General features: G+C 46.8%; 1 protein-coding gene across 9 annotated transcripts in view; it reads left to right on the forward strand.

Moving 5' to 3' along the window:
• Fgfr2 (fibroblast growth factor receptor 2) overlaps window positions 1-14,218 on the forward strand; it is a 103,970-nt gene extending 89,752 nt beyond the window's left edge. For all 9 annotated transcript variants that reach the window (XM_057777580.1, XM_057777582.1, XM_057777581.1 and 6 more), the window contains 5 exons: window positions 4,108-4,230; window positions 5,288-5,358; window positions 7,061-7,198; window positions 9,031-9,136; window positions 12,578-14,218. In XM_057777580.1, coding sequence (XP_057633563.1) covers window positions 4,108-4,230; window positions 5,288-5,358; window positions 7,061-7,198; window positions 9,031-9,136; window positions 12,578-12,742 — 603 coding nt within the window. In that variant the 3' untranslated portion in view covers window positions 12,743-14,218. The remainder of the gene's footprint in view (window positions 1-4,107; window positions 4,231-5,287; window positions 5,359-7,060; window positions 7,199-9,030; window positions 9,137-12,577) is intronic.
• The last annotated feature ends 2,454 nt before the right edge of the window (window positions 14,219-16,672 follow it).

Consider the following 16,672-nt stretch of genomic DNA (forward strand, 5'->3'; position numbering starts at 1 on the left):
ACATAGAATAAAACTGCGTAGATAAACAACTGGAAACAGTGTGATAAAGCCCTACTCATTCAGGGCCTTGCAGTGTCAGGCAGGGACCCTGGGCTTGACCCTTTGGGGCTGTGCAAAGCTATCAAGGGTGAGTACTAGGGTTAGGTGTGTGCTTTATAGTTTGCCTCTGTGTGGCGCATTGGAAATGTCGAGTTCCTCTATGGACCAAACTTTATCAGATCCTAAGACACGGAAAGAAGTTGGTGGTTGGAAGTTGAGCGCATTTTACTGTCATGTAGTGGGATGATCAGGCGAGGGGAAGCAGGGTGATTAAAGATCACCTGATGCCCAACTTGAGAAACGGAATGGCCCTGTAGGTTCCCATAGTGAGGAGAACCTGGGAGCGAGGAGGCAGATCAGGAAGTAATTTCAGTAGAAAATACAGAGCTCACATTGGAGAGCTGGTTAAGGGAAGGTGTCAACCAGCAAGCCATAGGCTGGAACTCAGATGAGACCCACACATGTTTTAGGCAACCATCATTATGGTGGTGAACTGGGGGGAAGCTGAGGTGAGGGAGGCTGAGAATCAAGGAAGTCACTGAAGAATCAAGGGTTTCTGGACTGACTGACGTTGAGGTCAGCTGTGTAGCCCTGCCCAAATTCAGGGGGAGGGGCTGCTCCGTGTGGCCACAGAACTGGTTGGTGGTTCCATACCACCCCAGTGTTGTGGACTTGAGACTTCTTAGTTTGCAGCTGCTAGGTACAGTGGAACAAGGGCTGTCACATCAATCAAGGGGGATTGAGTACACCTGGGGCTGAGAAGCAGCGGGATAGGTTGTCCTTGCAGAAATATGATGACCTTTATGGTTGCTCTTATTACTAATTGCCAGCTACCTCCTGAGAGCCTACATCAGCCAGACACAGAGAGGTAAACATCTGACATCAGGTGTGTCATGGGTGCTTAAGGTCACCTACCATAGATAGGCTAGGATTCCTTTATGGAGAAGGGTGCCAGGGACAGCGAGGGCATGGTAGGGATGCTGTGTGTACAGGTAGGCAGAATCACTGTCTTCTCTTCTGGAATGAGACCTGTACGTCCAGGGGTCAAAGAGGAAAGGACTGGTTCCAGACCTGGGTCCTCTGGGCCTCTGCCAGCCACTCTCTGACCTTGGGGTTTTCCCGATTCTCTCTGGATGCAGGCAGATGAGTAGAGTCTCTGCCCCAGGCTGTGGGTCATCACCCTGTGTGGCTGGCTCCATCAGTTTGTGGAAGAGCCTAGGGTGAATGCTTCTACGTGCCTTTCTGATTTGTTGTGTTGCCCTGACGCCTCTAGCTCATGTCTATCTACAGTGAAGGCTCCGAAGAGGGATGCAAGGGTGCTGGATGGAGGTCTTAAGAAGGCTTCCCTTAGAAGGCTCTCCTTCTAGAAATGAGGAGCAAGTTCTGGAATGGGAAAGATGAGGAAGTGGGGGAGTAGTGGGCCTCAGAGATGCAGTTTGTAGAAGGTGATGAAGAACTGCTGGTGTCCCAGAACTGTGAAGGCAACCCAGAGGACAGTTTCTGGGACAGATGTGTATGCCCAGCTCAGTGAGTATCCAGAGGAGCCACTGTGACTGACCTCAGGCCGCTGTCATTTTTGTGTGGGTTGGAGGTGGGGCCAGACAAGGAAAGAGATGGTATGGCTCATACAGTTAACTAGATAGCACTGCGGGTGTTTTTGCTTTGAAGTATTTATAAAAATCCTTCCTATTTCCAGTTCTAGTATATTAATTTTATTTAAAAGAAAGCTCCACATCCTCACGTATGACACCCATGTCATGAGTCACCATGAGAATTAGATAAGGTGACATGCTGTCTAGCACCCTGTCTTCATCACAGGGCCATTGGGCTTCCCTTCCTTAAGAACCTGTGGGGAAGCTTCCCCAGGGCCTTCATTCTGTTGACAGTAGGGACTCTAGGCTGGAAAACAGCTCAGACTTCTGTGTGGTGGGATTTGGCTTACCTTTAATTCTTTTCTTCTTGAGTGCTGGTTCCCCATCTTCTGTTTGGCCCTCAGTATTTCCCAGCACCCTGGTCTATAGAGTGAACACGATGGTAGCAGTAGCCTACAGCAGCCTCTCTGTCCCAGCCTCATGTGTGGTCGGAGCCCCCTGCAGGGGAAGCCAGATTCCTCTGACCACTCAGCCTGCCAAACACAGAGAACACATGTCAGCGGGAGCACACACACCACCAGGAGGACTTGGCCCAGGCCTTGGAAGTTGAATATGAAAAGGCCTCCAAATCTGCAACCACTCCAGCCCAGGCAGAGCTGCAGGCAGCCCTGGGAGCTCTCACATTTCCCGCTTCTAGTCTGGCCGGGGACATGCAGACTTGGGTGGCTTGCTGCTTCCTCGACTCTGATCTTGGCCCACCCACGCATGCAAGTGAGCACGGGGTGCTCGGGCGTGGGCGAGGGCAGAGTTAAAATAATTCCTTATTCATGTTTCAGAAGCAGCTAGGCTTGTTCCATTTTTATGCGGTCATTTCATGGAGAGCTTATAATAGGTCATTCCCAGTTTGTTCATCCAGTGGATGGAGTATCTCTGCTTCCTGTGATCGTTAACCTTGATTCGTCACCTATGTAAAGGCATTGGAGGGCGATGCTTGCTTCTTTGTACCACATCTCTTCTAAAAATAGAGGTGGGTGGTCAGGGGTCCTGTTTGCCAGGTATCTAAATGAAGCTGTAGACAGTTAAAGTGCCGCTGAAACACAATAGCTTTAGAAGGCCTGGCCTTCGTAAATAATTATGGCCAGACCTTCCTGAGGCCGTGGTTAGTGTTGGCGCAGTGCATCCCCCATCAGATGTATGTATCATAACAAGCATAGAAGTGCCAGGTCCTGATGTATGCACAGACACAGTTTCGCCTCTGCACAGCCTGCACCGAGAATGTGGATAGATGGACATTGGCTGGGCAGTGAGCCAGGGAAGGACATGCTAGGCTGTGTCTGAAACACATAGTGTATATGGTATAAAAGGGGAATCCAGAAGCCTTTGGGCAGACAGCACAGCAGTCCCCAGAGGTAGGGGAAAGGCAGTGACCACAGCCTGGCCTAAGGGATAAGCAGTGGAGGACAGGACTTTGAGACAACTTGGAGCTGGAATGATCAGGACTTGAGTGTAGAGTGTGAACCTTTCTGTTTAAGGACCAAACAGGATAGGAGTCTGGGGAGTAGAAACGTTGACTATTGAGATATCAAGAGGGCATTACTGTCCGTGGGAATGTCCCAGAGTAACTGGACAGTGAGTCCTCCAGTCTCAGTAGAGGCCAGGAGGGAGGTAGGGGTTTGCAACTGCTTTATGTAGCTAAGAATTAGTGCCACAAGGATAGTAGAAACACACAGTGCATAGTAGTTTTATTTGCTTTTGAGGGACGGGGAAGAAGAGAATCAAGCAAGAGAGAGAAGATGGGGGAGGCTGCAGTAACAACACCATCTCTAGAAACAGACGTCTGTCCATCTGCAGAGAAAGAGTGGGGGCAGTAGAGGAGGCCAGTTGGGTCTAACAGTGAGGATGGTCCTCATACAGCCTAGGCTAGGTGGGACAGACATCACATAGGGAAAGGAATGACAGACATGACAGAAGTAGACCTTGCCAACATCAAGTGTTTGTAGAACATGAGGTCCCACTGTTAGAGAAGGGATCGTGTGATGAAGACGACAGTGGAATTTAACCCCGTCACCCAAAAGTTGGGCTTTCGTGGACTGGAGAGAGCAAGTGTTGCACTCAGAGGTTTTTGATTGGTATCTGATGTCAAGTTTGTGTGAAGCTGCCAGAGACACCGGTGTTGTGGAGCACTTGCAGATAAAAGAGAATGTGCTTATGTAATCACCCTTTACTTTCGAAGATGATTAGGGCCTTTGTTTGTTTATTTAAATTAGACTGAGTGATTATCGTGTCACGTTTGGGGCTCTTGACAATGTTAGTCAGCCTGTGGACTTTACAGCCCAGCATGCCTCTGGTAGTTTTCTGCACCCAGTTTCGACTTGGCGTATGTTTTCTGTCTTGCAATTTTCTTTTAATAGTCTATTTTTCTTTTGATTCTTAAAACACATTGGGATTATTTCTCTCTCTTCCTCCTCTATTGCAGTGCATCCATCGGGATCTGGCAGCCAGAAACGTGTTGGTAACAGAAAACAACGTGATGAAGATAGCAGACTTTGGCCTGGCCAGGGATATCAACAATATAGACTATTACAAAAAGACCACAAATGTGAGTGTGTGACGTCACACTGGGGGGGGGCAGGGAAGATTGCAGAAGGAAGCCAAGTTTATCAGTGGGAGAACCCTGGAGGCTTCCCTCCATGCTACGTTCTGTTGTTTTTTGCTTAACTCTCAATCAGCCAGTTTAGGCTACATCTGAGATAGGCTTAGTATATATGGAGCACTCTTTTATATGGAATAACAGTCAGTAGCCTCCACGGCTTTCTGCGGCTCTCTTAGGAACCTTCATAACTGGGGGATGATGAGATGGCTCAGCTCTTACAGCCAGGACCAGAGCATTGAAGTTTGCTGGGTTCATTTCACCTAGAGACTGATTGGGGTATGCCTATGTACTAGGGAGATGGGTGATGAGAGCACTTTGACACTATGCATCTTAGCCGCTGTGTACAGAGCGAGCTGAAGCTTATTTCTGCCCTTAGTGGTAACTGATGAAAGCCATTAGAAGGCCATCTCTTCATTCAGAGGGCAAGGGAGCACCCGGGATTGGGGAGGGAGGGAGCACGGGTCACCCACCCCTGGGTACTAGGTGGGAGCTCAGCTTCGGAGCCCACATTCAAGACAGGCTGAAGTAGGGAAACGAGGAAGAGACAGGGACCTAAATCTACTTCTCAGACCTGGTTCTTGGAACCAGCCAGGAAGTCCTGACTTGATCCGGGACCTTGGTTTTTCTATAGACAAGCAAATGGGACCTGTGCATGTCACCACAGTAATTCCCTCTGCATTCCACCAATGCAGAGACTTGTTTCCTAGGCGCAGCTTCTCCCCACACGCATGTGGGAAGGCCCTTCAGGACCTAACCAAAGGGTGTAGTTCTTGAGTCCTTTATTTTAAATTTTGACAGCATTAGGAAGCCAGGTGTGGGAGCTCAAAAGCTGAGGCAGAAGGACTGCCAAGAGTTTGATCCTACCCTGGGTTAATTGTAAGTGGCGGACCTGTCTGGGCTACAAAAATGAGACAGTGTTCTTACATAGGGTATGGCCCTGTTGGACCTTCTGTAGTATTCTTGTAAAACCTAGGGCTCTCTACATTCTTTTTTTTTTGGACAGGGGCGACTTCCGGTCAAGTGGATGGCTCCTGAAGCCCTTTTCGATAGGGTTTACACCCATCAGAGTGATGTGTAAGTAGCCTCTGTCCTTGGCTCCTCTAAGGGTTAAGCTGCAGAAATACTTAGGTTCCACATGCTCATCGAAGGTATGGGTTTATGGGAGGTTGGTACCCAGGGTTTGGTTACTGGTCTGCCTGCCTCTGGAAGATGGGGACACCATCCTCCTGCTGCCACGTGGAAGCACCATGCACCCATCGCAGATGGCAGATACTCACTTACCACTTCGGTCAAGTGGGTGGCGTGCTCTTCGCTCCCTTAGCTGGGCCTGGAAGTGCACGGGTTCATCCTAACACTCAGAAGGATCCCAAGTTCAAGACCGACCTAGACTACACGTAGCAAGTTCCAGGCCAGCCAGGGATACGTATCATGAACCTATCTTTCTAAAAATTAGAAAAGAGAAGGCCCTGAGCCCTTCCTAGTTAGGTGTCTATGATTCTTCTGTGGCCCCGGGCTTGTTCAGAGAGGCTGGTTCTAGAGGAGGCGTGGTCAGTTTGAATGAGCACACATCGGCTCGCTGTGCTTTTTTTAAATTTTTAAGTCTTGTCTTAGCCTCTGATAGCATTCTAGAAATACAATAGAAACTACATATTTCTCTGATGAATCATTTAAGCTACTGTTAGAGCCAGGTTCCAACTGATGTTGTAGATTGGGAAATTTAGCTGAAAGATGTTACTGGAGAAACAACTGGGTAAAAGACACCTTGCTTGTTTGTTTGTTGCAAGTTTCTATGGGTTTTGTGTTGTTTTGTTTTTATGTTGAAATCTTTCTTTCTTTCTTTCTTTCTTTCTTTCTTTCTTTCTTTCTTTCTTTCTTTCTTTCTTTCTTTCTTTCTTTCTTTCTTCAAGGCATTTGATGTGGCTGTTGGTTCTGCACCACCAGCATGCTTGGTCCCGCCAGCCTTTCCAGAAGGAAGGAGTCATAGTTTTTATTTGTACAGAATATACTGAGGCTCTGAACTTGTTTTAGCTATGTTGTGGCCCCTGCTCATACTTGGTAGACAACCAGGGACAGTTTCAGTGTTGGGACTGACCTCCTGGAGTCTGAACGCATGAGTTTCCAGAACCTCGGGACACAAGTAACCTACGATTCTCGGCTTGACTGTCTCCTAGCCTTGAGTCCACCAAACAAGGCTGGGGAAATCAGCTGTGGCTCTCTGAGAAGTCGAGTATAAACAGCACCCTGTGAGGTCTTCTCACTTTCTGCTCGATGAGCCTCTTCTTCTGGGCATGCTCACCCCAGCCCTGTGCTGGCTCCCTTCACCCCGCACAGCATCATGGAGTCTTTGCCCTGCGGGTGCTCCGCCAGCCCTCTAGGGCAGGCGTCCCCTCTCACAGTCAGCTTTCTGGCCTTATTCTGTCATCTGTAGATCCTGGTGCTTGTGTCAACCACAAAGGGAGAAGGGTGATTTAGACAGAAGAAGCTGAAGTCGAGGAGTCTAGACCTCCCACATTGGTTAGCACCACATAAGAGACAAAGAACTTTAAGAGACAGGGGTGCGGCTTTGTCAATTAATGGAAAATTCCATCAGACCGTCCACATGTCGTCCTCATTTAGGGAGGCTCCTGGGGGGTCAGGAAAGGGCACGTAGGATGGATTGCGGGAGAGCTCATTTATCTATGGATGTTAGAAGTGAGTGGCTGTTTATTTTTTTAACTGACATGTTTAGGTTTCTGCAAGCCGGGCACATTACTAATGCTGTGTTTTTTCTTTGCAGCTGGTCTTTTGGGGTGTTAATGTGGGAGATCTTCACTTTAGGGGGCTCACCCTACCCAGGGATTCCCGTGGAGGAACTTTTTAAGCTGCTCAAGGAGGGACACAGGATGGACAAGCCTGCCAACTGCACCAATGAGCTGTAAGGGCTATGGCCACCCCTGCTGAAAATGTAGCAGGCTTACCGCATCTGTCCTGTTTCTCCAGACATGCCTTGGGTTCCTCAGGCCCCCGTTTTCTAAACATGCTCTAATAAGACAGATTGTTGAGGTGGTCTGGGCTCAATCCTAGCCCCGAGATAGAAGGTTACACAGACAACTATGGCTTGTCCAAAAGAAAACATTCTGCTGAAGTGTCTGGAATGGGAAGGAGTGAGCTCCGCCACAGTGACATGAACATCTGTAGGTCACATACCAAGCTAGAACGCCACAGGGCTGCTGCCCCTGTAGAATGTACAAGGTTGTGCCCAGTGCCCACAGGGCCACGGAGGAAACAGACTCTTTTCAAAGCACCTTTAATCACTGATAATGGTCATGACCATTAGGCATGGTAGCTCACACCTGCAATCCTAGCACTCTGGAGGCTGGAGCAGGAAGGGTCCCATAAGGTTGAGGCCAGCCTGGGCTGCAGAACGAGACCCTTTCTCTATAAAATAAAATGAAAATAAGTTTTTGAAAGAGTGATGGGGACAAGGAGTCAGTCATTTGGTAAAGTGCTTACCACACAAGCCTGAGGACCCGAGTTCATTCCCAACACTCACATAAAAATCTGGCCACCGTGGTATGTGCTCTTGTAGTTTCAGACTGCAGAGGTAGAGAAAAGAGGATCCTTGGGGCTCGCCAGCCAGCCTAGCCTAAAACAGCAAACCTCGGGTCTCAGTGAGGGACCCTATCTCAAAGGTTAAAGCAGATGGTTTCTGAGGAACAATACCCATGGTTGACCTCCACATGTGCACACACGCATGCACACACACACAAGTATCCAGAGAGAGAGAAAAAATTGCCATTACATGAACCGCACTCACTCATTGAATGGAGTAGTGTGTTTGGTTACCCATATTTTAAAGCAGAGAACCCACGGTTTATCCTGGTGCCCTCGTTAGGGAACCATTTCTGTTTCTGAAAGTATGAGCTGGTTTCTAGGAACGCCTTCCCCAAACTGTAAGTGAAATTGTGCTGTGTTAATGACGCGTGCCTTGGGCAGCGAGGTGCTGCCCCTCCTCTGGGGCGAACTAAGAAAGTGATTGTCCCAGAGACCGCCTTCTATTGTGTGTTTCGTGAGGATTTCTGAACAGTAATCCCGATGAGTACTTTCTGGTGTACAGTGAAGGGCTGATGAATGGCCACTTTATATAGCGAATTATATAAAGGCATTTATTGTGTGCCTGTGTTCCTGTTGCTTCTTCTAACATAGAGGGTCTGTCGAAACTCATAATCAAGATAAGGCGGGAAGCTTGGGCTATCCAAGAGTTAATCAGGAAGTTAGCTTAAAGCTCCGTGGTGGCGGATTAGCTTGCATAAACCTTCAAGTTGTGGTTTCTGAATATATATATATATATATATATATATATATATATATATATATTTATTTATTTAAACTGAGGAACTTTTGTCAACAGACTTTTAAAAAAAAAGGAAAAAAACCAAAGTGTAATTGAGGCGGGAGTGTTTGGGAGGGAGAAGACAGACTGCAAACATGTCTCCTTCCATTCTCTAGAGAGAGCTGCAAAGTATGATGACGTCATGGTCGGTCACACTGTCGCAGAGGTAGTAGAGAAACACAGATGTCCCTTTTTGGATGCAGAGTCGCCCTCCTAAAGCATTCTGGGTTGCAGAAAAGTTTCTGTGACGCTAGTGTTTGTGTAGTTAGATTTCATTATTTAGAGTATGTCTCCATGGCCCCTGTGAAAACCATCTGTGTCTGTATATCAAGTCCTTAGTGACATCAACTCACCGGAGAAACCCTGTCTCCTAGGTATATGATGATGAGGGACTGCTGGCATGCCGTACCCTCTCAGAGACCCACATTCAAGCAGCTGGTGGAAGACTTGGACCGGATTTTAACTCTCACAACCAACGAGGTAAAAGCCTCCTTCCGGAAGCCTGGAGACCCTGCTTGCCTTGGGAGGTGCCCGTTTGTTAAATGCGAGCTCCCCTGTTGGAGCCGGTGGTGACTTTTATCGTTTCTGTGCAGGGTCGAGCAGAGTTAAACTGTGTGTTCCTTTTCAGTCAGGGCTTTTTTTTTTTCTTTTCTCAGAACTGAATTTTGAGAATTCTGACTCATGAAGCTGGAGGCTGAGGCCTCCTGAGTTGCCCTCATGGCAACCGGTGGTGCCGTGTCACCCAGTGTGTGTGGCGTGTGTAGAGGGAGGAAGAGGTGGACATGTTCTGTGGTAGTGCTTTGGTGTGTGCGGAAGGCACTGGTATGTAATATGAGCCTTGGATTCTATGTCCTGGTGGTTGGTGTGAATGCTGTCTGTGCTCACGGGCTGACCAGCTTGATGAAAGGCAGTGAGAGTCTGTCGTTTCCATGTGCTACTGCCCTGGGTGAGCCTGTCTGGAAAGACATGTGGCTTGGGTCTTTCTGTGTGACATGTGTGTCACACATCGTGTATGTGCTGATGTGTGTGTAATAATTCTGTTATGAGTGACTTAGAGGATTTTTAAGTTGACGGTGCCTGTTGTTAAAATATTTACCCTGGGGCAGAGTTGGGGGGTGGTAGCTAGTTGTGGGTAGAGTGATAGCCCCACGAGCATCATACTCTCACCGGAAGCCTGGTGTGATGGTGTTCTCTTGTAATCCCAGCACTGGAGAGGTAGAGACACGTGAATCCCTGGGGCTCAATAGTCAGCTAATCTAACCTCACAGGCAAACTTCAAGCTCCAACGAGAGATCCTGTCCCGTAAGACAAAGCCTCCATATGCATGTATACCCACACACGTGAATACACCCAGAATATTTCAGTTTTTGTATTTATAATTTAACACCAACCAAAGATAGCATTTTCTGTTACTCTTTGTATAAATACAGCCATGTCTCTGGCTTCAACATTAACCGAATGACCTCTAGGGTTTTAGGAAGAATATTGTACAAGCAGAAAAGCTGAGCGAGCCTCACAGTCCAGGGAAACCTGCTAGGAATTGGAAATGAATGTTGAGATGTTCCCTGAAGGTGCCGAGCAATATTCCCTTATGACAAAAAGGTTGATGTTTTCACAACAGTAGAAAAAGTTTTAATATCTCCCAAATACTTAAAAGTTGAATGTAGAGATATAAAACCTTCCTGTGGCAACTTTATCTTGTGCTCTTGGCGGTGGCTTGTGCTGGACGAAGGGGGAGCTTGCATTTAAATGAACACAGCTGACCTTCAGAAGTTGAAAGGAATAGTTCAAGGTGGGGGGAGGGAAAAAAAACCCAACTTTCTTCTCCTGCCAAAATTGTTGTTTCTAGCCTAAGTTCCTTTAACCCTAGGCTTGGAATCCAGTGATTTTTTTTTCCCCTATCAGATCTGAATAGTTACAACTTCATTTAGAAACTGGGAAGGGTACTAAAGTTTTCATTTAATGGTCCCAGGTCCGTACTCAATGCTGTGTATTGATATATTTATGTTTTAAGTGGGACCCATTTCTACTGAACTTTATATGCGTATCCTAAAATAAGAGAGCAGAGTGCCATATTGTCTAACGGATATAAAAATCGAAGTTTCTTTCCTTCTTAAAATCATTACCACATGCTCAAGAAAAATGGTTCCATTTAGGACAAAATTTCATTTTTATCATTGTAAGCAAAAAGTCCTCTTTTGATGTGGTAGGCGTGTTTGTTTCTGGTTGTGCGGTTAATGCTGATGTTGTTGGAGCCGACACATCCCCCTTCTGGGATGGCGACTCTTTCTCTTGCCAGCCCTGGTGATGAATTATGGTGGTTTTTTGTCTTTTAAACCGTACGGTCGCCAACATTCCACGGACTCTCTGCTGATAACGCTGGGGCTGTTTGTGCTGTAGTCTGCGCTTTTTGCCCCCTCTCAGCAAAACCACATGTCATAGAGGAGTTGCTGGCTTCTGGGTATGTAAGCCAAGCTACCCTACTGTGCCAGTGCCATTAAGCAGTGAGACAAGAAAGGCCCCTGTTTAGAAATCTTTTCAGGGCTGGGGATGTAACTCAGTTGATAAGAGTGCTTGCTTAGCATGCACTCAGCCCCGGGCTCCATCCCCCAGCCCTACGTAAACTGAGCGTGATTGTGCCCACCTGTGATCCAGCGCTCAGGGAGATAGATGTGGGAGGATTAGGAGTCCAAGGGCATCTTCAGACACTTAGCAGGTTGGTGGCCAGCCTGGAATTCTTGAGACCATGTCTCAAAACGGAAGGAAGGAAGGAAGGAAGGAAGGAAGGAAGGAAGGAAGGAAGGAAGGAAGGAAGGAAGGAAGGAAGGAAGGGGACACCTTGAATTCTTGAGACCATGTCTCAAAACAGAAGGAAGGAAGGAGGAAGCAAGGAAGGAAGGAAGGAGACACATAGACACACAGACAGACACAGAGAGATGCAAAGACACACTGAGAGACAGAGAAAGACACATTGAGGAAGAGACACAGAGAGAAATCTTTCCTGGTTTCTGACCAGTGTTGTCTAGTATTTTCTGTAAGGGCCAGAGAGTAAACATTTTCAGCTTCAAGGCCATATGATCTCTGTCGAAACTCTGCTGTCCCTGCATGAGAGCAGCCCCAACTCTGTGTAAATAAATGAATGCCTGTCTTCCACTAAAACTTTATGGTCTCTGAAATGGGGAAATTTATATAATTTCATATAAATTTGTATCATTTCACGTCATTGACTGCCATGAGATATGACTCTTAATTTGATTTTCTACTACGCATGTACTAATGTTGAGAAGTAGCCTTAGTTCGTGGGCCAAACAGAAACATACAAGGGCGCGAGCCAGAGGGACCTCGGCAACAGCCAAAGTTGCTTTGGGGGGCAGAGGAGCCCTTTTCCTAGACTTTCCTTTAACAGCCCATTATGGATTTAACATTCACGAGGGTATCCAAGCCTTTCCCCAACCTGTTTACATTGTTAACTCTGAGAGCTTCTGGGAGTAATGAATTACATCTGTTAAATTATGCAACGAACGGAGGAGCCTTCCCCTCAAATGATCCTAGAAATGATAACTGTAGGACGTGATTCAGAACATACATATTCATGGCCTGGCTATTTAAAGGGGTCCTGTTGTGTTTCTGCTTCGCTGAATCTTGAACTCCATCTCCGAGCTCTAGTGAGGAGGGCTACAGTAGGTCACCTCGGTCCTATGGGCAGAGCTGACCGCCCAGTACCAGCAGTTCACGGTGTGTTTGTGGTCGGCTACTTGCTGGTGGTTTATTATAAAAGTTTGGGGCAGCCTGCAGTGAATGGAGTTGAGGTCTCGGGGAGGTCTTTGTGCAGTGTGGGGTGAGCCTGGCCTTTCCCAAGTCTGATAGAGATGTCTCAGAAACTCCTGTTTGAAATGAGATTCTTCTCTTCCCTTCTTGCAGGAATATTTGGACCTCACTCAGCCTCTCGAACAGTATTCTCCTAGTTACCCCGACACAAGGAGCTCTTGTTCTTCAGGGGACGATTCTGTGTTTTCTCCAGACCCCATGCCTTATGAACCCTGCCTGCCTCAGTATCCACACATAAACGGCAGTGTTAAAACATGAGCGAACGTGTCTTCCTGTCCCCAAATGGGACGTCACCAGGAACCTACATACACTGAACAGAGAGGCTGAGCCTCCAGAGCATGTGACACACCTCCACTTGTATATATGGAACAGAGGAGTACATAATGGGAAGCATGTTTGGCACATGTGTAAAGATTTATAGAGTTGGGAACATGTCACCTTCCCAGGGGAGGAAGAATGTTTCTTGAGAAGTGGACAGCTGCAAGCCACCACACCGCCCTCTCTGACCCACCGTGTGTCCTGGATTGTGCCCCGGTTGGACTCAAGGCAGACGCGTGTTCTGCCTTCCTTGTTAATTTTGTAAGAATTGGAGAAAATATATGTCAGCACACACTTACAGAGCACAAATGCAGTGTATAGGTGCTGGATGTATGTAAATATATTCAAATTATGTATAAATATATATTATATATTTACAAGGAATTATTTTTTGTATTGATTTTAAATGGATGTCCTGATGCACCTAGAAAATTGGTCTCTCTTTTTTTAAATAGATATTTGCTAAATGCTGTTCTTAGAATTTCTTAATTTTCACCGAGCAGAGGTGGGAAAATACTTTTTGCTTTCAGGGAAAATGGTGTCACATTAATTTATTAACCAATTGGTAATATACGAAATGATTAATCATTTATAGTTTTTTTTTGTAATTTAAGTGGCATTTCTATGCAGGCAGCACAGAGGACTAGTTAATCTATGCTTGGACTTAACTGGCTATTGGATCCTTTAAGAAGAGAAATATTTACCATCTATGACTAATGTGGGGGGAAGTGACGTGTTCGACTTATCTGTGTTTCAACTCTGCTGTCCGATGATCATGTTTAGCCACCTCAATGCCCACTTACAAGAAACCTGTTAAGCTCTGTCACCCTCGTGTAACATTTACCCAGACTTCCCAAGACCAATGGTACCAGCGTCCTCATCCCAAAATGCCTTAATCCACTCTCTGGGAACAGACGTCCATCGGAATGATAGCAGGGTGGGTTCTGTCTGGCAGCTGGCCTTCTGCCTGAGTTACACATTTGTCACGTGAGCCTCACCTCTCCTCCGTGAGGTTTAGTAACAGCTTCAGGTTCTTCAGCCTCAGAAACTCCTTTGGGGACTCTCCATTCTCTCAGAATATCAAAAGCCCAGTATTACTCTGTTGAGAGTTTGGGAGCATCTTCCTTCTTTTAGAGGGTTTCTTTCTGGCTTCCGCCTTCGTCTCACCCAAAGAGCTGGCCTGATAGCTGCACCCGACGAGAGACCGGTTATTGTTGATTTCCGTATTCAAGTATTGTGTTCTGCTTTGGAGACACCCACTCACTTTGCTACAGTCATGTGACATGAATGCAGATTACACTGATTTTTATGTGTTTTGAAATTGGAGAAAGTATTTAATAAAACCTGTTAATTTTTATACTGACAATAAAAATGTTTCTACAGATATTAATGTTAACAAGACAAAATAAATGTCACGCAGCTTATTTTTTTAATACTTGTGTCTTCCCCAATGGTTTCCTGTGCTCGGAGGTGTTGACAGAGTGCGTGGTGCTGTGGATGCAGGAAAGGCAAAGCTGGAAGGCCACACAGCGAGGTGACTTACCAGGGTTGCCTGGGAACAGCAGTGCCTGGGGCAGGTCGATCCATGGAACATCAGAATTTGGCTCAACCCTGGCTAGGTTACTCACCGACACCTCAACAGAAAGAGACATGGTTCCTTCCTGGGTCCTTTATACTTCCCAGAGAAGCAATGTGGAAGAGACCTTAAAGGTGACCTAAGGTTGAGGAGGTGTCAAAGACAAGATCCTTAGACTGTCTGGGTCCTGGGACCTGCAACCTTCTAGGCTGCCGTCCTTGTGGTGCGTGGAGAGATGGTCTAATTTGAAAGAGTGTTTTGCTTGTCTGTGTGTGGAGGTCAATATGGCTCCATTATAATTGCTCAGGAGCTGCTTCTTCACTGGCATTGCAGTTGTGCGGGGTTGAGGGTCACTAAACAGTGCTGTCCTGCTGTTCCTGTTGGGTTTGGGTCGTGAGTGAAGCCAGAGTTTCACTAGGCACCAGGAAGGTGGCATCAGGTTTTGTTTCAATTTCTTACTAGTGGAACGAGGTAATGACCCCACCAAAAGAATGTGGGTAAGGAAAGATGATGAAGCACGTGGGTGTGGGCTGGGGCGCAGCTCGGCGGTAGGGTGTTTACAACCTTCAGGCCCTGGGTTCTGTCTCCAGTAGAGCATTCAAAGAGTAAGGATGTGAAAACAGTCACCCGGGTGTAAGGTGGGTCTGCTGCTGCCCGGCCATCTCCATCCTTTGGATGCCCTCAGCATGGGGCAGGATGGTGTTACCCATGTATTTAGACTCAGGCACAGGATCTAATGCTCATTTATCTCTGGCTAGATCAGCCTTCCATACCTCACAGGACACTATGACTTTCAACAGTGAAAGAACTGCCATTCTTGGCTGTTCTAGGGCATGCTGGGTCAGCCAGAAATCCTAAAGCAGTTATTGGCGATTTTAGTTTTAGACTCATTTTTGAGAGATTTGTCATGGAGGGGAAGATAGGAAATACCATTTTAAAAAATACCTCAAAGAAATATATACAGAGCTTGATGAGAATCCTGGGGTTTGGGGCCACATCCACACCACCCCACCCTAGACAGAAGGAAAGCTTTGAGAAGTAGATGGTTGTCAGTGAAATCAGTTCATCTGTGAAGAACCAAAAGATGGTAGATGTTTTGGGTGTGTCCTGGGCCCCGTTGTTTCCAGGTAGGAGGGGCCCATTTAGAAGATTGCCTCGAAGTCCAGCTAATTGTGGCCTACGATAGGACAGGAAGGATGAGGGTCAGGCTACAAAGACAGCCCCTTTGGGGAGTTCTGTGGATTCCTTGGGCACAAAGGGCTTCTCATCCACTGCCAAGCCTCTTCCCCGGGAACTTCTCAACGTCTGATGTTGGGAGATCGTCTTGAACCTCATACTCAGGAAATGAAAACAAATTCACCGTATCATATGTGTGCACAGCTATGGTTCACAGACCCAACTACCATTCTGAGAGCAACAGTTTGGGATTCCAGCTTGCCCTGGCTAATAGAAGGCTTCTAGAAGGTTCCAAAGGGCTTAGGTAGTGCAGATAGAAACTTGAAACTGAACTGCAGGTTTCTAAGAGTCACCCAAGTGGGAAATAGCTTAAACAGCTAAGACTGTGGCCTGCCTGGTGCCATAGAAAGACGTGGCAGGTGAACTGGGATTGAATCGACTTGTATGTATGCTTTGTACAGCTTGGTGGTGCTGGCCCAAATCCCCGGTTCTACTTGGACATCCATAATGGGTCTTACCATAAGGATGACCTGTAGAGGCTTAGCTCTGGCAGATGGCCGCCCTCCTCATGGGGATTCTTTATGCATGCTAGTAGTTCTTGTGAAGTATGCTCACAGTGTCATACAACCTTCACTATGATCTAATATCAGAATGTCTCAGATTTAATTCCAAGTTTCCAAAATGAAACCCAGTACTCATGAGTAATCACTGCCCAGATTTCTTCCCAGCAATTCTCATCTGTCCTCTGATGAGACAATTCACATACATTGGGTCCTGCAGCAGGTGGCTTTCGTGTCTGGTTCTATTTATTTAACATGTGGTTCATCCATATCGCAGTGTATCAGTGTGCCATCTTTATTTCCAATGATATTCTGTCATGTGGGTGTATTACGTTTTTGTTCATCTACTAATGGACCTAATGAATAACCCTGCTTTTTAACATCCATCTATAGGGTTTCTCAAGGGTGGGTCATAGTTTGAATGTAATTGGCCCCCAGAATCTCAGAGTTTTAGGAGGTGTGGCTTCATTGGCGTGGGCATGGTATTGTTGGAGGAAGTGTGTCGTTGTTGGGGTGAGTTTTGAGATTTCCTATGCTTGGGAGACTGCCCAGTGTCTC

Source organism: Chionomys nivalis, chromosome 8 (assembly GCF_950005125.1).
Source record: "Chionomys nivalis chromosome 8, mChiNiv1.1, whole genome shotgun sequence".
In the NCBI taxonomy this organism is placed as follows: Eukaryota; Metazoa; Chordata; class Mammalia; order Rodentia; family Cricetidae; genus Chionomys; species Chionomys nivalis.